At 53.0% G+C, this 22,524-nt stretch overlaps 8 protein-coding genes and 2 non-coding genes across 10 annotated transcripts; 7 read left to right on the top strand and 3 right to left on the bottom strand.

The window, feature by feature from the left end:
- Positions 1–48: 48 nt before the first annotated feature.
- BJX68DRAFT_276673 (uncharacterized protein) lies at positions 49–3,214 on the top strand (the record flags this gene model as incomplete). Its single annotated transcript, XM_071048161.1, has 6 exons — positions 49–415; positions 478–1,159; positions 1,217–1,741; positions 1,830–2,183; positions 2,260–2,915; positions 2,991–3,214. The coding sequence occupies exons 1-6, from the start codon at positions 322–324 to the stop codon at positions 3,212–3,214; spliced, it is 2,535 nt and encodes an 844-aa protein (XP_070904241.1). The 5' UTR covers positions 49–321.
- Positions 3,215–4,547: 1,333 nt separating this feature from the next.
- On the bottom strand, positions 4,548–4,919 carry BJX68DRAFT_226113 (uncharacterized protein). Its single transcript, XM_071038460.1, has one exon. The coding sequence runs from the start codon at positions 4,849–4,851 to the stop codon at positions 4,585–4,587; it is 267 nt and encodes an 88-aa protein (XP_070904242.1). The 5' UTR covers positions 4,852–4,919; the 3' UTR covers positions 4,548–4,584.
- Positions 4,920–5,450: 531 nt separating this feature from the next.
- Positions 5,451–6,316, top strand: BJX68DRAFT_261748 (RTA1 domain-containing protein; the record flags this gene model as incomplete). Its single annotated transcript, XM_071044232.1, has 2 exons — positions 5,451–5,601; positions 5,667–6,316. The coding sequence occupies 2 exons, from the start codon at positions 5,451–5,453 to the stop codon at positions 6,314–6,316; spliced, it is 801 nt and encodes a 266-aa protein (XP_070904243.1).
- Positions 6,317–7,435: 1,119 nt separating this feature from the next.
- BJX68DRAFT_t18 lies at positions 7,436–7,554 on the bottom strand. Its single transcript has one exon. It is a non-coding gene; the product is annotated as a tRNA-Leu (tRNA).
- Positions 7,555–8,530: 976 nt separating this feature from the next.
- Positions 8,531–10,540, top strand: BJX68DRAFT_261749 (uncharacterized protein; the record flags this gene model as incomplete). Its single annotated transcript, XM_071044233.1, has 2 exons — positions 8,531–8,757; positions 8,809–10,540. 2 exons carry the CDS (start codon positions 8,531–8,533, stop codon positions 10,538–10,540), a joined length of 1,959 nt encoding a protein of 652 aa, XP_070904244.1.
- Positions 10,541–10,989: 449 nt separating this feature from the next.
- Positions 10,990–12,524, bottom strand: BJX68DRAFT_261750 (DUF1593 domain-containing protein; the record flags this gene model as incomplete). The annotated part of the gene is made up of 2 exons (XM_071044234.1): positions 10,990–12,162; positions 12,216–12,524. 2 exons carry the CDS (start codon positions 12,522–12,524, stop codon positions 10,990–10,992), a joined length of 1,482 nt encoding a protein of 493 aa, XP_070904245.1.
- A 615-nt stretch (positions 12,525–13,139) lies between these two features.
- On the top strand, positions 13,140–13,210 carry BJX68DRAFT_t16. Its single transcript has one exon. It is a non-coding gene; the product is annotated as a tRNA-Gly (tRNA).
- Positions 13,211–14,640: 1,430 nt separating this feature from the next.
- BJX68DRAFT_276675 (general substrate transporter) lies at positions 14,641–16,398 on the top strand (the record flags this gene model as incomplete). The annotated part of the gene is made up of 4 exons (XM_071048162.1): positions 14,641–14,792; positions 14,859–15,895; positions 15,983–16,235; positions 16,287–16,398. The coding sequence occupies 4 exons, from the start codon at positions 14,641–14,643 to the stop codon at positions 16,396–16,398; spliced, it is 1,554 nt and encodes a 517-aa protein (XP_070904246.1).
- A 605-nt stretch (positions 16,399–17,003) lies between these two features.
- BJX68DRAFT_261752 (bacterial alpha-L-rhamnosidase-domain-containing protein) lies at positions 17,004–19,741 on the top strand (the record flags this gene model as incomplete). Its single annotated transcript, XM_071044235.1, has 2 exons — positions 17,004–18,806; positions 18,863–19,741. The coding sequence occupies 2 exons, from the start codon at positions 17,004–17,006 to the stop codon at positions 19,739–19,741; spliced, it is 2,682 nt and encodes an 893-aa protein (XP_070904247.1).
- Positions 19,742–20,115: 374 nt separating this feature from the next.
- On the top strand, positions 20,116–22,501 carry BJX68DRAFT_261753 (uncharacterized protein; the record flags this gene model as incomplete). The annotated part of the gene is made up of 3 exons (XM_071044236.1): positions 20,116–20,733; positions 20,792–21,963; positions 22,024–22,501. The coding sequence occupies 3 exons, from the start codon at positions 20,116–20,118 to the stop codon at positions 22,499–22,501; spliced, it is 2,268 nt and encodes a 755-aa protein (XP_070904248.1).
- Positions 22,502–22,524: the final 23 nt, after the last annotated feature.

Genomic DNA, 22,524 nt, shown 5'->3' on the forward strand with positions numbered 1-22,524 from the left:
GGTGACACAGTCAATACCGTCGAGTTTGTGGCCAGACCATTCCCATCCCCGTAGATCTCCATTTGCTGCTATTTTCCGTCACTCAAAACTTTGGCGTCGCAAGGATTAAAAGGCTTGTTGGAACAGACCTGAGCAACCCATGGTACAAAGTCTCGTTCCTTCTTGCCACCCATTGCGACCGCGTATCATCCTTTCATTATCGTCGGATAGGCTCCGATGGCTTGATCTGACCTTGTTTATAACCCCTTATTCTGGATCAGGTTACTTGGGAGTATTCTTGTTGGGTTTCTAGATCCGGTTCTTTCTTCCTCCTACGCGACGATGAGCACACAAATGAAGGAAGAGCAAGAGCAACCCCCTAGATATTCCGTCGTCAGTGCTGACGGTTCGACGGCAAACGAGGCCAACACCCAAGGTACGACCAGAGACCGATCCACGCATCATATGATTAGTGCTGCTCATTCTGATCATGCGTAGATGATGGCCGCGTGGAGGTTGACCTGGACTCCAGGCTCTGCCGGACAATCTCCAGGCTGATTCCCGTCATGCACGCGGAGCGAGAGCCCGATGAAGCGCCCCCAGTCTACACCGAAGCCCCCACCCCCGGCCTGCACCTCAACATCGTCATCCAGGTCGTCGGCAGCCGAGGTGATGTCCAACCGTTTATCGCGCTGGGAAATGAGCTCCAACGCCATGGGCACCGTGTGCGATTGGCGACGCATAATGTGTTTGATTCTTTCATCCGCAAATCCGGGTTGGGGTTCTATCCTATTGGGGGCGACCCGTCGGAGCTAATGGCGTACATGGTCAAGAATCCCGGGCTGATACCTCAGATGAAGAGCCTGCGCGCTGGGGACATCCAGAAGAAGCGTGCGATGGTGGGCGAAATGTTACGGGGATGCTGGGACTCGTGCATCAATGATGACCCACTGACACATGCGCCCTTTGTGGCTGATGCCATTATTGCTAATCCGCCAAGCTTTGCTCATGTGCACTGTGCGCAGGCGCTCGGGATTCCTCTACATCTGATGTTCACCATGCCCTGGAGCAGTACCAGGGCGTTTCCGCATCCGTTGGCAGACATCAAAAGCTCAACTACGGAGCCAAAGCTGGCTAATTACATCTCGTACGGAGTTGTCGAGTGGATGACATGGCAAGGGTAATGACTCCGGATATACCACCGTCTCTCGCGCACCTCACTGACCACGCAGAATAGGCTCGGCGACGTGATCAATACCTGGAGGGCCTCCATCGACCTGGAACCGATCCCCGTAACGGAGGGGCCATGTCTGGCGGAGGTCCTCAAGGTGCCCTTCACCTACTGCTGGTCCCCTGCATTGGTCCCGAAGCCATTAGACTGGCCAGCACACATTGACGTCTGCGGATTCTTTTTCCGCTCGCCACCGGACTATACCCCGCCCCCGGATCTCGATCACTTCCTCCGCAGCGGTCCGCCTCCGCTGTATATTGGCTTTGGGAGTATCGTTATTGAAGATCCTGCTGCCATGACTGCTACCCTGCTCAGCGCAGTCCAAGCCCTGGGCGTCCGGGCTATCATATCACGCGGCTGGAGTAACTTGGGTACCAAAGAACACAGCGATAACGTTTTCTTCTTGGGCGACTGTCCACACGAGTGGTTATTCCGGCACGTTTCTGCGGTCGTCCACCATGGTGGCGCAGGCACGACAGCGTGCGGCTTACTCAACGGACGACCGACAGTGATAGTTCCCTTCTTTGGAGAGTACGTTTACACACTTCCCTTCCCAAATAACTTCTTCTCCCCCTCAGCTTCATCATCTATGTGTCTGCACAATGCTAACCTGCCCCAGCCAGCTATTCTGGGGAAACATGGTCGCATCCCGCGGCCTGGGACCCTCACCAATCCCACACAAGAAGCTCAACGCAGAGAACCTGACCAAAGCCATCCGCCTCTGTCTGCAGCCAGACGCCCTCGCCGCGGCTGAAAAGGTCGCAGTCGAAATGAGTACCGAGTCTGGCGTCGCCGCGGCCGTGGCCTCCTTCCACCGCAACCTCCCCGTCGAGAACATGCGCTGCCACCTGATCCCCTCGGAGCCCGCCGCGTGGAGGTACAAAAAGGCCGCTAGACCTCCCATGTATTTGTCCAAGATGGCCGTGGGGATTCTCGTCGATTACCTGCGCATTGAGTCGAAGCATCTAGAGCTGTATGGAGATGTGCCCTGCTCCGCCTCGTATACTCCACTGGAAGTTTCCTTTGGCTAACATGGTGCTTTAATATAGGCATGAGTGCCATCCGATAGTCATCAAGAACCGACGCTGGGACCCTGTTACTGGCACGACGTCTTCGCTGCTCGGCACAGGCACCGACGTCCTCAAGGCCACCCGCGACGTCTTCTACCGCCCATACCAGGAGTTCACCACCGTCCCCCGAACACAGTCGACCCCGGCCCTCCTGCGCGGCGCCGCAAATCCCCACGCTCAAAACCCTCCCCCAACGCGAACACCAACAGAAACATCTGAACCATCCTCCCGCGACTCCTCTACCAACCCAAGCACAGGCACGACAACACCCAGCACCAGCACCAGCACCAGCAACCTCCGCACGACCGGCGCCGCCCTCGGCAGCTCCGCAAAAAGCGTCGGCAAGGTCGTAGGGTACTGGTACAAGGGGATGCTGGTGGACATGCCGCTGGCGGTAAGCGAGGGGCTGCGCGCGGTGCCGCAGCTGTACGGCGACGAGGTGGTCGACCACGGGCCCATCCGCGACTGGAAGTCCGGGATGGCGTTTGCCGGGAGGAATTTTACCCATGGGATGAGCGAGGGGTTCGCAGGGTTTGTCACGCAGCCGTATAAGGGCGGGCAGCGCGAGGGTGCGAAGGGGGTGCTGAAAGGGTTGGCGAAGGGGACGGTAGGGATGACTACGAAGGTCTCGTCGGGTATGATTTCCACCGTTGTTTCTTTTCTTTTTTTGATGTGCTCGTTTGTTGAGCAGGATGCTAATTGTCATGTAGCCGCGTTGGGATTGGTGGCGTATCCTGCCGATGGGATGATCAAGAGCCTGTACACGGCAACGCACGCTAGTACCAGGAAGCGGATAGTCCAGGCCAGACTAAAGGAGGGCCAGTATCTGGTGGAGAATTGCTCAAAGGCCCAGGCGAGTTGCCAGAGTGCGCTTCGAGCATTCGAGGCTCGAGAACGCAAGCAGAAGGATGCGAAATCTGCGTCTGGAAGGTGATTTCCAGGGGCTCTATGGGGGTAGAGCAGTCTTGTAGGATAGTCTAGAGAATGTAGCCTGTGTTTTCGGTTTCAATACTGTCATTTGTGATTAGCGGTAGATAGCTGTTTCTGGTTACTTGCATAATAGATTTTTCTTTTTCGAAAACTTGTGGTCTTTACGTTGGTGATCGGTCTCTAATCATTCCTAGCTAAGTGCAACTGCTTGAGATCACCTCACTACAGACCTCTATCACCAACGTCTTCCGTCTCTAGACTGACTGTATTTGTAAATAGCCCTCTGAACTAGTAATAGAGGAAACAATAGTCCGAGTGCCAGAGGAAGAAACACGCTGCTCAACAGCATTCACAGCTCAACCCTGAACCGCACCTTCTTCCCCCCCCCACTGACCTTGCGCACGTAATCCTCCTTACGCGCAGCACACTCGCCACAGCGAGAATCAACCCCAGCACGAACCCAGCCCCTACTAATCGTCAAGACGGCGCATAAGCCCCAGTATGTGTTAATCTGGCAGTAGATGGATGAGCCCCATGATGGCAAATGCCGCTGGGTTATTGTCTGGAGAGTATCCCAGGGGTGGCTCCAGTGGCAGCTGGCTGGTGGGGAGTTGGTAGGTCAGGAGCTGCTTGAAGGTGCCGCTGACGTGGTCCATGCGGCCGGTGTTCACTCCAACGATCTGGCTCGTGTGCACAATGTCTCCAAGCCACACCAGGCGATCGGGCTTGCCCCATTGACGCAAGTGGGAAAGTAGTTCGCATGAACGCCGTACTCGGGGAGGACCATGGCCGGGTCGGTCATGGGGTTGCGGTAGATGACGGAGACAGTTCTATTGCGGGCCGTGACATTGCGCATGTAGGCAGATTTGTCTTTCTATGCGCCGAGCCTGAAGGAACCGGGGGTGGGGATGGGGCTACCACTGATCGAGGCAGAGCTCGTTCAATACCTGCGCCTGGTTGAGACTCTCGAAGAGATATCCCGACGGGACCTTGGTCGACACGCGGTGCCAGGCGCCCTCCTGCACTTCAAATGGCACGGGAACTGGTCAAGTCGGTAGGAAGACGAGGTGGTTTGGTTGACAAAGGAGACACCATGCGCCAGGCTCATCGTCGACGGCGGGAACAGGGACTGGTTGGTATTGCCGAATGTCGTCTGTGGCGGGCAGTTGCCAGTCAGGTTCAGGAAATGCCTCCTCGCGACCGGATTCCAAAGTTGTAGCCCGCCGCTCACACAAAACCTCAACGAACAATCTGTGCATCAAAGTCCAAGTAATGCTCGGTGAAGTTGTGAGCCAAGCCATGTAGCTAGAGGCGCTACTCAACACAAAAGCTCCATCCTAAGAGACCTTCAAGATAAAGCTTTGCGTGTCAGCATCATAACAGGAGATCGAGACCGCGCGTGCCCAGAGACCAGATCATATCATAGGCTGGGTTGGACGAGCGGAAAGTTCCAGGAAGACTGGGAATATCGACCTCGCCAACCGTCGATTCAAAGCCCACCTTGCCAAATTTGACCGTGCTGTCGGAGAGCAGCCGGATGCTTTGCGAGCTGGTACGAGCGGAGTCTGCCTGGCTGACTGACATTGAATGTTTCCACGCGGAAGGAATTCGCCTTGCTAGAAACAAACAGGCTGGGCCCATCGCTCAAGGGTTCGAGCAGACCGGAGAGCTGCTCGCTGTACTTGACTTCGATCTGAGCTGGACCAAAGAGGCTGATGAGGTCGAACAGGGGGAACCTGGCCACGTTGGCGCAGGCTGTGGTGACCCTGGACCCACCGAGCCCAGCCCAATCTGATACTGGGTTAGACGAATCAGAGGCCGCTCTGTCCGCGGACTTGACTGAGCCCTCCCAACTCCACTTGTACCTGGATAGTCAGTTTTGAACCTCAACTACTGTTCCACCTCCCTTTAAGCATGAGTGCGTGTGTACGGTGTATAATTAGTAGCATGATACGCAATAGGAATCAAGCTCTCGTATTTAAACGAGAGTGTGCAAGAAGGACAAAGTGTTTTAAGGCACTGCCCAAGAGGCTGCATATAGCAGAACTTGCTCTTCAATCATCTTAAATTTTCTCTCTTGGTCTACCTAAAGACAATTCCTTTTCTTCTGGTTCAATATCTTGAGGCATTGACAACCACACACTCTTTTTCTTCCCCTTTTATTTTTCTCCCTTCACAGCACATTCCCTCTCGTTCCTTTTTCATTCATTTTTCCATGTTATAAGCCAAATCAGACCAATATGGGATCTTCAGGCTACTATCCTTATGAGCCGAACAGCGCAGGCGCTATCATAGCAATGCTATGCTTTGGAGGCAGTGCAATTGCACATCTTTGGCAAATGATCCGAACAAGGACATGGTTCTTTACAGCTTTTCTAGTCGGCGCTTTCAGTAAGGACTCCTGATCGTCAAGCACAGACATGCGAATTGCAAAGCTAACCAACCTATCGTTCTAGTGATGACACTGGGCTACATCTTCCGATTGATTTCAGCCCGCAAGCCCGATAGCCTCGTGGCCTACATCTGCCAGTCAATGTTCATCATCCTGCCGCCCTCGCTCTACGCCGCAACAATCTACATGATCTACGGCCGCATCGTCGTCTGCACGGGCAAGCCACACCTCTCCATCGTCGCCCCCGCAAAAGTAACAAAGATCTTCGTCACCGGCGACGTGACGGCATTCCTCCTACAGCTCAGCGGTGGCGGCATGCAAACGATCGACAGCATGCGCAACCTCGGGCAAAAGATCCTGGTCGTCGGCCTCGTCGTACAACTTATATTCTTCGGTTTCTTCCTCGTCGTCTCGGGTACGTTCCAAGTGCGTCTGCGTCGGGCGGGCGTCAGTCACCTCAACGCGCAGTGGCGGCGCCTCTTGCACATATTGTTTCTGGTCTCTTCGCTTGTAATTGCGCGCTGTGTCTTTCGCATCATCGAGTACGTCCAGGGGACGGATGGGTACCTGTATTCGCATGAGATTTATATGTATATTTTCGATACGATTCCGATGTTCTTTGTGCAGGCGATCTTCCACTTCTATCACCCGGGGAAGACTCTTGTGGGAAAGGCGGCGGCTAATGAGGAGTATATCAACCTACAATACGCGTGATTGGGAATATTTGGACACGGAGATGAGCGAATTGAGGAGGGGAGGCGCATCATATTTTTCAGGTACTCTGTTATGAGACAGAACTTCTAGGGGCGAATCCATACAATCAAGATCTTATGTTAACTCGGTAACTCATGGGCCACAGAGATAAAGGACAGGATGCTATCTACCTAGACTCAACCTTTTGTAAAATGAAGGAAGTTGGATTCAACTACTTTATCATCCATCAAGATCCAGAAAGTCATTCTCCCACCCGTAGTCAGACTAAACACCATTCAGCGCAGCGACTCTATTCCCAACTGCCCTCTGCAGCGTTTCGTGGGTTCAGGAGTTAAGTCAAAGGCATGCAGCATCCAGGGATATACATGAGCCTCCACCTCAATATCCGCCCTCGCAGCACCCGCCGCAAGAGCAATACATTCGTCCCGAAAGATATCCAGCCCCACTACGTCAATATATGTCTTCGGTAGCCCTTCAAAACTCCTCACCCGCGCAGCCGCCGCATACGGCGAAATATCATTCTTCCCAACATTATCAGCGCCGAATTGCGCATTCCACGCAACAGTACTCCAATGCGATGGCCGAAAGGTCAGCAGTTCGATCACCGGTCGCGCAGCCGTATTTCTATCATCGAGCGCCGGGTAGACGAGTATCTACTTCGTGATCATCGGCGAGACGCCGCGGTCGCGCGCCATAATCCCCAGTGCGGCCGGGGCCCATCGTCGCGATGCGGGTAGGATCGACGCCTAGCTTGTCGGCGTGCTCCTGTAGCCACTATAGCGCTGCGTATAAATCTTTGACTGCGGCGGGGAACGGGTGCTCGGGTGCGAGGCGGTACTCGACTATGAAGAAAGGGAAGTTTGACTCGATCTCAAAGCCTGATTGCTTTCAGGCATCATGGCGTGGGTAGTCACTAGAATGATTGCGTGAGGTCCTAGACATTGATTGCTCAAGCAATGATTAAGCAGACTCCCAACTAGGGGCACGAAGGGTGGGGGGTGGAAACAGATATGGGAAGGAAAACTTTCTAGCATGGTGATGACTGACGACTGACTGAGGGAAGTCGCAAGCAAGCAAAGCAATGATTCAGAATGAAAAACAAAAAAACAAAAAAAGAAATGACAAGGGTGGGATTCGAACCCACGCCAAATTAATGACGCGGAAACTGATGAGATCAGATGAGGGATCCGAATTGGGAAACCTTAACCGCGCGCCTTAGACCGCTCGGCCACCTTGCCTGTTCATGGAAAATACGCAGCTACTTTTGCTCTATATGCCAGTACATGCTACAGACAAAATTGTCCCCAATATTCATCCACACGATGCCAAGACTCCTGCCGTGCAGTCCAAATTGATGATTCCAATCTATTTACTCGGGATACGGTAGAATATCAGATTTCAATCAAATTATGTATGGTTCTATAATGAGTACCTGGCTCGATTTGGGTCAATTCATGACGAGAGTGTGACATCACTTCCCTCCTGATCTCACCTCATATCAACATCAATATATATATGCTACCTTCTCCCTCGAGTGCCTCGATGACAACAAAACTGCCAGCGAGTTTATCAAACACGCCGAATTCCAGCAGAGTACTAACATACCCTTGAACGAAGTTATTTTATACAGTGGCAACTGGCTATATATTTTTTTTTCTGAAACCTGACAGTCAGAGGTACAAGCTGCTTGGGGATGGAATCTCGGGGAACGCCGTGATAGTGGTTTACAGCATCTCGATCGATGCCCCACAGATATATCCGATCGGCTGCTCTTTCCTTGATTCCGCCCCCAAGGCTGCACTGATGGCGCCAATATCACAGAATTATGAATTCAAACATTGACACGGACATTCTGCTGGTCAAGTATTGTCTTGATATCGACAGGTGCATAAGGCATCTACCATGGAAGTAACCACGAATAATTTGGTGGCAATGTTTTAACCCAGATGAGAGATCTGGGCAACCCAGAGTCAACTCCAAAGTCCAAGGGCGCTAAGCAATGTGCTAACCACATGGCGTCTCGGCTAAAATGTCTACATGTTCGAGCAAATGTGGATATCAGCGTACGAAGCTATTTCTTTAGAACCTCATTAAGAGGCCCCTTCGCCACAAGAACATAATGTCCTGGTCATTCATTCCTTCTTTCTTTCTACTTTTGTTATTATTCGCAATTTTGGCTTCCCTTGCCAGGTTGACGAGCCGCTCGTTTTCGCCATGCCTCGATTACACTCTCTCGTTTCAGTTCTCTTACTTTCACGCTCTTTAATTCCAGCTGTATCCGCCATCTCTACAGAGGTAACCGAGATTGTGACATGCGCAACCTCAACTCCCAACCCCTTTTCTAACCCATCATTCGAAGATGGTATTACGGGTTGGGGATTCGCCTCTGGAACCACCGGCAGTGTCGTTTCCGGCGATGCAGCCGACGGCTCATACTATATGTGAGTATCCACTGAATCTCATATTTGATTAAAACGCTGATCCGGTAAAAGGGAGACAACTGCCACCTCTACCTCGGTGACTGTATTGCTGTACCAAAGAAGCAGCGAGTTCATCACCAACGGCCACTATGCCGCATCGTTCCAGTACCGTTTCAAACCGAGTTCCTCTCAGGCCTCAATGACCTGCTACATCAAGGCCTACATGGACTCTTTCACTTCCGCTGGTCTTCTTGCGAGTGCCAGCCAGGCTGTCTCTTCAAGCATTGTTGGTTGGACTACTATCTCCTTTGACTATACCCCCACCACCAGCGGGACACACACATTCGAAATCTATGGCTACTGCACTGGCACCACTGGCAATACTGGGGCAGCTATTGATATTGACAATGTCGAGTTTGTTGGGCCTCCGGTCACATTGTGTTCAACTCAGACTATTACACTGACCTCGACGTCGACGTCGACGACAACGACAACGACAACCTCCGCTTCGACAGAGACATCTTCCACGCAGGTCCTATCTTCATCTTCAATTGTATCGCTGCCGGTGTCCTCACACACACCATCTCCAGTTACTCCAGTCGCGTCACCTTCATCCAGTCTTGCTGCCTCGTCAAGCGCTATCACCTCGATAAGCTCTTCGTCTGCCGCTATCAGCCCTACAACTAATCGCCTTTCCACCCCCGTTATTCCTGCTTCCTCGTCTGTTGGTACTACAAGCTCTTCTTCGCGTATACCAATGGCTACGATTAGCTCGTCGGGCACTGCTTCGATTACTATCTCTACAATCACTACCCCCACTGCCACCGCTATGACTACTTCTTCAATGGATGCAGACACAACGGTTACCTCTTCGCGGTCAACCACTCTCGCACCAACCACACTACCCTCCCAGGCAACCGAGACAGAGGGCAGAAGTACCACATCAACTGTTCTGAGCACCCGCACCGCAACAATCACCGCTTGTCCTTCGACCGTTACAAACTGCCCCGCCTCCGAACAGACGACTTTTGTGACCACAGAGACTGTAGTAGTTTCAATCACCATCTGCCCCGTCCGGTCTCAACCAACCACGACCATTATCGGTGATGAGACTCCAGACACCCCAGCGAGCACGACTTCTACTGTCTTTACTACACGCACCACAACTATCACGGCGTGCCCCTCGACCGTCCAGGACTGTCCCGCTCGTGCAAAGACTACATTCGTCACGACAGAGACTCTGGTTGTTTCGACAACTATCTGCCCCGTGACGGCCACTCCAACCGCTGCGGGCACCGGCATTCATTCTACAGCTGGTTCGAACACCAACTACTACGGCTCGGACGCTGCTGCTGAAAACTGGACGGTCGGTGGTGCTTCTGCGCCCAGCTCCAGCTCCCGCTCGAGCTCGGCCACTGGCGCCGGATCCGTTACCGGATCTGCGACTGCGACTACTCCTAGTTCAACTTCCGGTTCGAGCCCAGCCGTTGATTCAGTCGGTGCCACCAGCGATGTTCTTCCCGAGTCTGGGAACCACAACGCTAGTGGAACCGAAAGTAGTGAGCAGGAAAGCCCTACGTTTAATAGAACGCGCTTTGAGACACAGTACGGTAGCAGCACTCAAGCAGTTCCGGTTCCGTCGTCTACTACTCCCGGAGTGCCGGGGGCTTCGATCGTGTCTAGTGCACCTGATGCTCTCTTTACTGGTGCTGCGCCTGCGTCTGCTGTGCGGATCACTTACGGACAAGTGGTTGGATCACTTGTCGGTTGGCTGCTGTCAGCGATGCTCGCCATGCTGGTCTGAGCAGCTGGATGCTAGGGGTTGATTTAGCCGCGTTTTTAACGCATCGCGTAGAAGACATGGCATGGGGCTTGCAGTAAGCAGATGGAGCCGTTAGTTACTATTATAGGCGAGAATTGACATCCGTTTTGCTGTACATACTAATATTCTATGATTTAATTAATACCTAATTTTACCCTTAGATCCTGGATATAGTTTAAAAGTTTATTATTCAATTTTACTAGCCCAGATTGCAATCCTCATAGTATCGGCAAACCTAGTATCTAATTACCACTACTTTGCGGCTTTTTCAATACTGACTCATGTCAAGCAACGGCATGAATCGTGCTTTGTGCTTATCCTTGCAGGCCAAACGCTACCTTGCGCTGAAGTGCGGTGTGCGAGTCCGGGGGTACAGAGAAATGTCCAAGGCAAGCTATCAAGTACCCTGGCCCTCTTGCCTGGTTCGAGTTCTAGGACAATCCAGCATCTAGAATAATCCTCAAGTACCTTCTCACAGGGAACTCCGCGTCTTTCTGAGACACCTGCAGGATGATATGATACTCCATCCCAGTGAGGCCCGTATACGCCAGCCAATGGTGCGCTGGCAAGTTAAAGACGCCAGGTTTCTTGGCATCAGGGATGGCAATCTCAACCCTCGATCCAAGAGCGACGTTCTCAAAGCCGGCGTCGTTGATTGGTAACACCCCATCTGTTCCGGAGGGAGGCGACAGGGGCCGAATACTGCAGCGTGGAACCCCATCAACCCCGATCAGATGGCTGATTGTAGGTTCGAGGTATTGATACCACTGAAACTCGAGGTTCGAGGTATCCTCTGGGTGATCGGGGTCGTAGGCCTCTGACGCATCCAGCGTTATAACCTCACCCGACACGACCTTGCGTGTTAGAAACCCCGGACCACGGTGGCCATCAACAATGGGGACAGGGGGATGTCTCGCGGCGCCGAAATCAGGTGTCAGCGTCCAGCTCATGCGGGTGACAAAGTCATTCTGGAAATGGTCCCGCCACCGGGCGATTGTGGCCTTTTGGTTTGTGACTTTGGTGCCATCACCGTCGACGACTCTGTCAACGACGTCGGCATAGTGCGCACTGCCCACGTTAATCGCCCGATACCGCCCTCCCCAGCTCCCAAAGTCCGGTCGCTCCAGATGCCCCAGACCGTTCTGAATGAGGTATAGAAACGTAGGGGTGTCGCCTTCCATAATATGCTCTGGCGTCGGGTACAGATCTCCAAGGGGACCCCTCTGGATATGAGTCCTTAGCCACGACTGACTAACCTTCGACAGATCGCCGCCGGAATGGGGGTGCGAGATCCCTTGCCACGCAGACATGTCGAAGGCGCCGAAGCCGTGGATGGAGGAGATGTAGAAGACGTCGGGGAAGGTGGTTCGGATCCACTCGCCCGTATCGTCCTGGTCGGAAATTGTGTAGACGCGTAGGCGGGAGTGTAGTGCGGCCTCTTCAGCCGCGGGTTTGGTCTTGCGGATGTGCTGCAGCGCTTCTGCGAGGACGTTTGTTCCGCCCCAGCTGATTACCCAGAGCGGGTCGCTCGACTCTTCGATTCTGTCGAGTAGCATTTTGGCGCCATCGCTGAGGGGTAGGGAGAGTGCTTCTTTTCCGTATACCTGCGGTTGTCAATACTTCGAGTTGCCAACCCCAAGGATATCTTCAACCATACCGAGGCACCAGCAGTCACAAGCTCCATCAAAACTTCCGCTGGAGGATACTGAGCACCAGGGTGAATATGATGGTTCAAGTTGCCGACAACCTTTCCGTACGCTTCGACGATCTTGCGCATGGATTCCGGGGCAGTTCGGGTCGGGAGCCATGCTGAGGTCACGGCACAAATTCCACGAGTATCGAATTCGTTTGCATAGAGCAAATAGCGGACGAGAGATTCCTGGTCATCAGGCTCATTTTCAATGTCTGAGAGAATGAATACTCGAGGCTTCGACGGGAAAGAAGGTAGCTTGGTAAGGTCTGTCATTTTGTTGAACTTGATTCCAGAGATCGCCGCGGCAGTGGATGGACCATCTGAGCATAATCGCGTCCTCCATTATCAGACCTTTATAATGAGGCCTACGCATGTAAAACTGCAGCCCAGACGTGCCCCCGCATGTCGGAGGATCTGGGGGCGAACCAACTTAGCCGACCAAGTGGCAGCCCTAGGCTGCACCTTCCTAAACCAGGAAGTGTGATACGAACACGAAAAAATTACTGGCAGAGAACAAGTATCGACTATCTGGAGGGAGTAGTAGTACGGACGACAGGACTCATATTTCCCCGTCAAGCCTTCTTGTATGTGCGATCAAATGTGGTGTTCCATTTTCCGTACCTACCGGAAATAGCACTTAACAGCCTCGTTATACCGACCGGTCAACCTGGTGGAAAGTTATCGAGTCCTGAAAGATCCAGAAATCAAGGGAGGGCCTGATGATTACTAGGCACTGAGAAGCAGCCGCGTGGGTGATGGATGTGTAGGCAGAGTAGGGGCCGACTACTGGGATAGAGAGTGCAAAAAATGTGCTGAAGCAAACCTCAAAAAAAAAAACTTCCTGCGTAGGATCATAGAGCAAAATAAGTTTGGCTCTTTTAATAAGAAGCATCATTGGTCTAGTGGTAGAATTCGTCGTTGCCATCGACGAGGCCCGTGTTCGATTCACGGATGATGCATACCTTTTTTTTATTCGTAATTTTGAATACACTGGCTGATCATGAAGCTGTTCAACTTTCCGCCTTAAATTGTCGTCTCATACGGTAAAATACCTTAGCCGACAGCCAGTTCCAACTGTGGGCTCAACAAGTTGTAGTTTCAAGCTTCGCTTCTTCTGATGCAATAGCCATCAAGGATTTTTTTTTTTCCTCTCCGTGTTTTATTTGCTTCTCTAATCCACTGCACTTTCTTTACCCCTCGCTCCAGGCAGGCCACATTTGCCCCCCATCATTGCCACATCCTCGCAATGCGCATCCAGAACATCATTCGGGGACCTTGATAGTCGACTGTGGGAGTTCTCCGGGGTAAATTGTCCCGAGAGATGCATGAACCTCCTACCATTATCCGTTGGAAGATCGATGCTTATTAGGTTCCAACATACGGCAAGTTTGCTTCCCCTAGTTAGCGACGGATGCGGAGACTGAGACTGCCTTTGGGTGAGCACTGGAGCTGGGACAGATGAGGGTTGTTGTCGGCCAGGTCAGAATCCCCAACGGGAATGTGTCTGATCAATGGTAGAAGCATAAGAGTTCAATGAATGCTTACGGTTGTTGGATTACTCTGGGTACCGACAAGTTGCCCTAACACCGCAAGCTCGGCAGCGAGGCCCCAGCACTCAGTACGATACCCTGGCGTAAATATCCTCGTCATGGACTGCCATGAAATTATATCAGCTGACTCCAAAGTCTATCCCAGCCGTAGCTAAGTCTCATTGGAAAGCGAAAATTATCTGATTGGGCGAGCTGCACCCGCAGGACGCCAAGTTCAGAAAGATCCTGGGACTAGGCTCATGGGAGAATCTCACTTCGTCCACTCAATCGAGATAGGCTAGAACGAGAACGTTATGACACAGCAGGGAAAGTGTAGGCTATATTCCCAAGATAAAGAGACTTCTTTTAGCCGGTCTCCAATAGGTCGCCTGCAAATTCACTGGCGGAGCGTTCACACGACAGCCACATAGCGCAGCTCTGGAGAGCACAAGACAGATACCCCAAGACCTGCCCGGGGTATCAAGATCCGACAGTGTCATACGGTACGATCTTATGAAAATCAATTTTAGCATGTTCGGGAGAGTGCAGGGCGAACACGCGCGGCTCCACGCGCTGCTCCAGCCCCCCACTGGCATCCTCCGAAATCTGGGGTGGCCAATGCGGGGGTTTTAGGGGACTCTGGGCCTTGGGGAACTGATGGCATGAGCTGCTCATAAGTTAACGTATATAAAGCGCTCCTCGCCTCTCACTGTTCTGGATTCTTGGGCTTCCATCTATTTTTTTGTTTGGACACACCCGCTTGGCATATTCTTCTATCATAAACCATGGCAGCCGAAGACAAAACCGAGACTCAGGGCATCGAGCACCAAGAGATCATCGGTGATGTCGCAACCCAAGCAATGAAAACCACAGCAGAGGCCGCTGCTCAGGGCCAGGGGACGACCGGGTATGAATCGCTGTCCATCTGGGAAACGGTCAAAACGTTCAAGATGAACGCGTTTATCTGTTTCCTGGTTACGTTCAGTGCAGCAACAGATGGGTACCAGATCGCGTATGGCTCTCAGCCCACCCATGAGGAAAAAAAATCCAACATGCGCGATTACTGATTTCCCTCTAGGCTTATCGGAAACATCATCGCGAACACTGGCTTCGTCCAGAAGTTTGGAACAGACACTAACGCCGACGGCGAGACGGTCCTTGCCTCGTCGATCCTAAGCGCCTGGACTTCGATTGGGTCTGTAGGTCAGATCATTGGTATGACAACCTTGCCATTCTTGTCTGATCGCTTCGGACGCAAGGCCGCCATGTTCTGGTACTGGTTCCTGCTTGCTCTAAGCGTAACCGTCGAGAGCGTTGCCACGAATTGGAAGTCCTGGCTCGTTGCAAAGCTGCTTGGCGGGATCGGGGTTGGATGCCTGCAGTCGACAATCCCCACATACGTGTCCGAAGTCGCACCAGTGAGGATTCGTGGTGCATTCCTCATGTGCTACAGTCTCTGGTGGCTTATCGGGCAGTTCTTTGCGCCTGTTGCGCTGCAGGTCATGTCGACCTATGATCCGGACAATTATCTCACGCCCGTGTATACACAGTGGTCTCAGATCGGGCTCATGCTGATCATCTACCTTGTTATCCCGGAATCCCCAGCATGGTGTGCGACCAAGGGTGGAGCCAAGGAGGCCCAGGCGAAGAAGGTCCTCCGGCTTCTGTACAAGGGCGTTCCGGATTTCAACATCGACCATCACTACCAGTTGCTCGTGCTGAACATCGAACATGAACGCGCGATTGCTGCGGAACAGCGCAATGAAAAGTGGTACGCTATCTTCAAGGGTACCGACGGTCTACGAACACTGGTGTCCCTATGGACACTCATGGCCCAGCAGTTCCTCGGTCTTGGAGTTTTCTTAACCTTTGGAAGTTATTTCTTCCAGCAAGCTGGCATCGAGGATCCATTCAAGGTTACCTGCATCACCTCGGGCATTAATATTTTCTTTAGCTTCGTGGTGATATACCTGGCGGAAACTATCGGCCGGCGATGGCTGGCCTGCTCGGGGACCACACTGTGCTGGGTGTGCAATGTGGCTGTGGGAATTCTGGGCGTGGTGCCCCAGGGGAAAGTGACGAATAGTCTTCTCATTTTCTTTGCATGCCTGTGGAGTAAGTCCCGCCATCCTTCCCCCATAGTGAACCTACTAGATAGGACCTAGGCTACCAACAAGAAACTAACGAGGGATTATCATCCAGACGTCGGACTCGTGGCAAACGGGGCCACTGGATGGGGGTTCATTGGAGAAATCTCCGCACAGCGCCTGCGGCCATACACGGCTGGATTTGCCGCGGCATCTACGTGTGTCGTCGGCGTCTTATTCGGCGTCTTGGTTCCCTACATGGTGAATGCGAACCAGTGGAATTGGGGCCTCAAGACGTGCTGGTTATTTGCAGGACTGGGCTCATTTTTCACTGTGGCCATGTGGTTCTTGATTCCGGAGACAGCAGGGTACGTTATCCCCAATGATCTTGGAGGGATCTACATTGACATTGACTCTAGACGTTCGGCCGCGGAGCTCGACGAACTTTTCGAGCGCAAGGTGAAGCCTTGGCGATTCCACAAGGAAACGACCATGACCCAGCGCCTGGTGGAGGAGAAGGCCCACGCGTAGAAGATTCCTGGAGAACAGAGCGTCCAGAGTGAAGTGAGTATAAACGCCCCGACGCATCTGCCTGGCACTTGATAAGCATGTCAAAGCTGAGCTGGAGTAAGGGCGCAGGGCCTCGGGGCGAGTAGCCAATCGCAAGCGTACCAGAGACTCTGGGGAAGCGAAAAATCATTGATTGGCTCGAACACTCAAACTCAAAGCACATGGATCCATAGTCTAGGTAGTCGAATATGGCAATTTCATCGTATTCGGGCTTTTGCCTTTTTTATCGAGTCTCGACCCATTGGGATATTCGTAGAGCGGCCAATCAGCGTTGCCACTTGGGTGATCATACAGGTAAGACCTGTGGTGCCTCCTCTTATGGCCCCCATGGGGATTACGAGAATCTTGCAAGTCAGCCCTTGGATCCCGGTTAATATGGGGGCTTATTGACGGCTAATCTCCCCATGTGCTGCTTGGCTGAAGCAATCCTCGGTCTCCATTCCCCCGACAGAACATGGGCGGGGAAGAATAGGCTCAGGCGATAAAGCTCAGAGACTGAAGGCATCAATGTCGCTCACAGCAAGTCTTCGAACCGCTTCCTCGAGACCCTTCAGAGTAGCACCATAATGACGAACCCACGCATCGTCGACGTGCGATTCGAGCACTATCCCGCCGGCAAGCGAGTGCTGGGTGTCCACGATTCCAAACCGCGCATCTCATGGCGCTTCCTCGATGTCGAATCGAACTTTGAACAAACAGACTACGAGATCGAGGTATCCCGCGGCAGCCCCTCAAGTTCAACCACCGTCGACGTTATCCACGTGTCGTCGAGTGAATCGCACCTTGTCCCCTGGCCCAAACCGGATTACCCACTCGCCTCTCGTGAGAAATGTTCAGTGCGAGTGCGTGTCTGGGGAAAAGAGCAACCCGACCCACTCCCTTGGAGCGACGCGGCTGAGATCGAAGCCGGACTTCTACAACGCGACGACTGGACGGGAAGACTTATCTCTGCACCTTGGTCAGGCGAGAATCTCGACAAGCCCCAACCCGAGGACCTACTTCGGAAAGAGTTCACCTTGCGCAGCAAACCGGTCTCCGCCCGTCTGTACATCACCGCGCTCGGAGTATACGAGGCCGAGATCAACGGGAAGCGAGTCGGTGACCACTTCATGGCCCCAGGTTGGACGTCGTATCACGGTCAGTTGCACTATCAGAGCTTTGATGTGACCGACATGCTCGACTCCGACGCGAATTGCCTCGGGGTTCGCGTGGCCGAGGGGTGGTACAAGGGGCGGATTGGATTTGTGTTTGCTCGCAACTTCTATGGTTCTCGCACGGGGGTTCTCGCGCAGCTTGAAGTTACATACGAGGAAGGGAAGACATTTACGCTTGGGACTGATGGTACATGGACGGCATATCGCGGGCCTATTCAAAAGGCAGAGATATACGACGGAGAGGTCTACGATGCTCGTGACCATATTGAGGGCTGGTCTAGCACTGGTACAAAGGGCCTGGAGAACTGGAAGCCAGTCGACCTTCTTCCGTCACTCCCGGCTGAACAACGGCTTGTCGCTGGCTCGAAGCCACCGGTTAGGCGACTTGAGACCGTTAAGCCGCGGCAGGTAATTGAAACCCCTTCGGGTAAAGTGGTTCTAGACTTTGGGCAGAATCTCGTTGGCCACCTTTGCATTGTCAAGCAAATTCGGGCTCAGGCCGGCCATAGAATCACTTTCCAGCATGCTGAAGTACTCGAGGATGGTGAACTCGGTCTACGGCCGCTTCGAGCTTGTAAGGCACAGGATACATACATATTCAGAGGAGATGTCCAAGGCGAGACCTATCAGCCCCGATTTACTTTTCATGGTTTCCGATACGCGCAGGTGGATGGTTGGCCCTCGAGCGAGGACATCCTCACATCCATCGAAGCAGTGGTTTGCAACTCGGATATGGAAGAAGCGGGAACCTTCCAATGTTCCAATGACAAGGTGAACCAGTTATTCAATAATACAAAATGGAGTATGCGAGGAAACTTCTTCTCCCTACCCACAGACTGCCCACAGCGTGATGAACGACTAGGTTGGACTGGCGATCTTGCCTTGTTCGCGCCTACTGCGACTCTGATTTACCAGTGCTTTGGCGTCCTTAACGACTGGTTACAGGATGTAGCCTTCGATCAGCGGCAGCGAGGAGCAGTTCCGCCTATGGTGTCTCCCAACTGTCTTGCAGGGATACAGACTTGGGGAGATGTTTGGCCATGTGCAGTATGGCACGACGTGGCAGTGCTGGCTCCGTGGGCACTGTGGGAGGAAACCAAGGATATTGCAATCCTGGAACAGCAATATGAGTCCATGGTATCGTGGTTGAAGGTAATCCCACGAAATAAGGAGCGACTAACCCACCTTTGGGATCTAAAGGCAGAACAACTTGGTGTAAGTTACCTATTTATACTCGAAATTCGGCGAAGAGAGCTGACACGTTGTTACAGGACTGGCTTGACCCCAATGCCCCGCCCGATGACCCCCAGAAGGCTGTCACCGACCCTACCCTTGTGGCCAATGCCTTCTTGGCTAAATGCCTTGCATTGATGGCGCAAACTAGCACCATCCTCGGTCGCAAGGAAGATGCCAGCTACTTCGACGACTGGTACACGAACGCCCGTAACGAGTTTGTCGAAGAATATGTCAGCCCCAGCGGGCGCCTGGTATCAGACAGCCAAACAGCCTACGCCCTAGCCATCTGCTTTGACCTCCTCTCGCCAGAGCAAACAACAATCGCCGGGAACCGCCTCGCCGAGATCGTCCACTCAAACAAACTATGCATTGGAACCGGGTTCGCAGGCACACCCTTTGTATGCGAAGCCCTAGCACGGACAGGCCACACTGATACGGCATACGCAATGCTGCTAAACGAAAAATGCCCGTCCTGGCTATACCCCATTTCCATGGGCGCCACAACCATCTGGGAACGATGGGACAGCATGCGGCCGGATGGATCAATTAACCCTGGTGAAATGACTTCATTCAACCACTACGCGTTTGGAGCTGTCTCGAAGTTCCTTGTGGAACGGCTTGCTGGCTTGCAGCGTGGTAGCCCTGGGTGGAGAACATCGAGGGTAGAACCGTTGCTTGGAGGAGGGCTTACCTCGGCGAGTGCGAGTCATGTTACGCCGTATGGGGTTGTTTCTGTTTCCTGGGCGCTTGAGGAGGAGAACAGAACTGGCGATGGGATAGCGAAGGGGAGGAAGTTTACGTTGGATGTTGTGGTTCCGCCGACGACTACCATGGACGTGGTGCTTCCGTCACGCGGGGACAAGACGGTTCAGGTCGTGGGTTCAGGGAAGTGGTCATTCTCATGTGTAGTATGATGATGTCTAGGAGGCATGATTTATCCATAGCCAAACATGGAGGGAAGATAACGGAAGATAATGACAAATCAGAGTCCCTATCAAACGCAGTTAATTCACAGAGATATCATTCTTGGCCTCAAGGGCGTCCTATTACAGGTCTGACCATCAATCACTGTCCTGATCAAACAGATGCTTCTCAGGAGCTGAACAGTTTGAGAGCACCGCCCTAAAACATCTGATGCTAGGACATATCCAGTTAGTCGTCATGTGACTATTAGTGGCTTGGTCAGCACGATCCTCAAGAGGGATTTCAACATCTTCCCCCTCCTTCAGCTCTGAGGCGATGGCCAATGTTGATACATGTATATAGGGGTTCCCGACTGCATATCAAAATGTCCCCATCTGAAGTACGGCAGGTCAAAAGGCCACGAGTATCTCTTAGCTGCATTGTCTGCCGCCGGCGCAAAGTCCGATGTGGCCGCGAACATCCGCAATGTGCCAACTGTGTTCGGATGAAGGAGAAGTGTCTCTACAATCCCACAACCGACAATGAGCTCACAGGCCAAGGGTATGAATACGCCACAGCGGTTCAGGACAAGAGCATAAAGGGCCAGGAGTCCCACACGAAAGAGCTTACCTGGGCCCACTGGGTGCCTGGCGGGACCGAGAATAGAATAGATCCAGGCCATGATCCACGTTCTCCTTCTCTGGCTGGTGCACCTGGTGCGGGTTTACAATCAAGGTTGACACGGGCAACCAGAAAACAGGCTGCTATGGACCACATTACAATGCCGGACTCGGAGGATGCTATCAAGCTATCGGCCGGCCAGGACACCCCTACCGAGGTAACGAGGCGCACGGCAAGCGTACCAATGCCCCTCGCAGTGGGATCACCTTCAGCATCGAGCCCAGACACGCCGGCAAGCCCCCAAGATGGGTATCTCAGCTTGAGACGGGGCGGTGGTGCTCGTTACATCGGTCAAACTTTTTGGGGCTTCGTTGCCGGACGTGTAAGCAAGACATTACTATCATGAACCTCATAGCTACCCCTAGCTGATCCCCCTGCAGGAACGCCTGAGTGACGGCTTCTTCGACGACAATTGCAACGCCGATCCTGAGCTTCCCCCTTTGCATATTTCCTCCCTGGGCATGGCGAAGCTCTTACGGTCCCTACCCACTAAGCCTGTGAGCGATGCTCTACTTGATGTCTTCTTCCTCATCGTTTGGCCCTTGGCTCCTCTCGTGCATCGCCCTACCCTAAGGGCAGATTATGACGAGTTCTGGAACTGGTGCCGCGATAACATGAACGCTCTACCTCCACAGAAAATCCGCGATGACCCAACCTTTTTCTGCTTGCTCTTCGCCGCCCTGTACTGTGGGGCATCAGCTGCACCATCCGCCAGCTGGACGTCTCCCGAGCTCTGGGGTCTACGGAGGGAGACCACAATACAGAGCCTCAAGGAGGCCTATGAGATGAGTCTGTCTTCATGTCGCCACCTGGAACATCCGACATTGAACACCCTAGTTTCGACGCTGCTAACCTGGCCGTTTCTGGAGTGGCCGCGTGAACCGATGGGGGAGGCGGTTGCTCTTAGCGCCACAGTACGACTTTCCCATAGTATGGGGTTGCATCGGGATAGTGCTTCGTCGTCTGCACTCAGCCCTGTAGACCGAGAGATCCGGTGTCGCGTTTGGTGGTATATCGTCCGACTTGATGTTCAATCGAGCATGTCCTCTGGACTGCCTCTTTGTTGCGGGAGCGAGGCGCTGGAGGCCGTGAATATGTTAAATGATACATACGACCAAGAGATCGGCAACCCGGGCCCTGGGCTTTTGAAGCAGTCGATCGCCATTATGTTTGCTATTGGGTGCGCGGAAACGGCTCGCCTGTCCTCGAGGATCATCGCACATCTACAAAGTGGACGGGGCTTGAGACGAGATGCATTCGCAGAGCTTGTAACCGCCGCAAAAGAGCATCAAGAGAAGATTGACGCACTTATTTCCCGTATACCATCGCAAGGGATCCCCGAAAGGGGGTTCATTCCTTCCCGGTTAACAAATACATCTCCATCCACACACCCCGCGCTGCATAGGGACGATGCCACAGAGCCCACCGTCCTTGGCGCGTGGATGCGCGCTGTGTTGACCTTGCTGAAATTCGATGTCGCCGTGTTACTGCACAAGTCATTCCTGCCGCCGCCCGAGAGTTCAAACCCGGAAGCATGCAAAGCATGGACCAGGTATGTTCCTTGTCTAGCACTTTTGCCGAGTCTACTAACCTACGGTGAATTAATATCTAGCATGCTGCAGCTTTGCCTGAGCTACTTTCGCATTCTCCTCCCAATCTATCAAGCTTCCGCATTCTCCCCTTATATATGGTTCCACCGGAGCTATGTTGGGCCTCTCCAATGCCTATTCCTTACCCTCGTCTACCTGGAATCCTTCAAGGGTGCGCACTCGAAGGAGAATCTGGTGGCCCGATACTATGTTGACGAGATCACCGAACACGTACTGGATCTCTACCAAACCATACGGCCTTCGATAGCAGACGAGAGACCTGATTCTAGATCGAAAGCCGGGCCATCAAAAGAAAGGCTGCCAGTCGCCATCCAGACTCTTGTCGACCTTCAAAGCCGCCTCGACTCGAGTACCACTACTCCTCCGCCGATGAACACTGGGACCAACCCGGGTCCTGCAAACAGCATATATATGGCGGATGATTTCTCGATTTTCTGCACCCGCCTCACAGAGCTGTCATCGTCGCTGATTGATCAATGAAAGGAATGGATGCCCATCCACCG

The sequence above is a fragment of the Aspergillus pseudodeflectus genome (assembly GCF_044049435.1).
Source record: "Aspergillus pseudodeflectus strain CBS 756.74 chromosome Unknown BJX68scaffold_3, whole genome shotgun sequence".
In the NCBI taxonomy this organism is placed as follows: domain Eukaryota; kingdom Fungi; phylum Ascomycota; class Eurotiomycetes; order Eurotiales; family Aspergillaceae; genus Aspergillus; species Aspergillus pseudodeflectus.

Excerpts from the sequence above, each read along its gene's own strand:
- BJX68DRAFT_226113 (XM_071038460.1), bottom strand. The coding sequence starts at position 4,851 with ATGGGCCCAGCCTGTTTGTTTCTAGCAAGGCGAATTCCTTCCGCGTGG.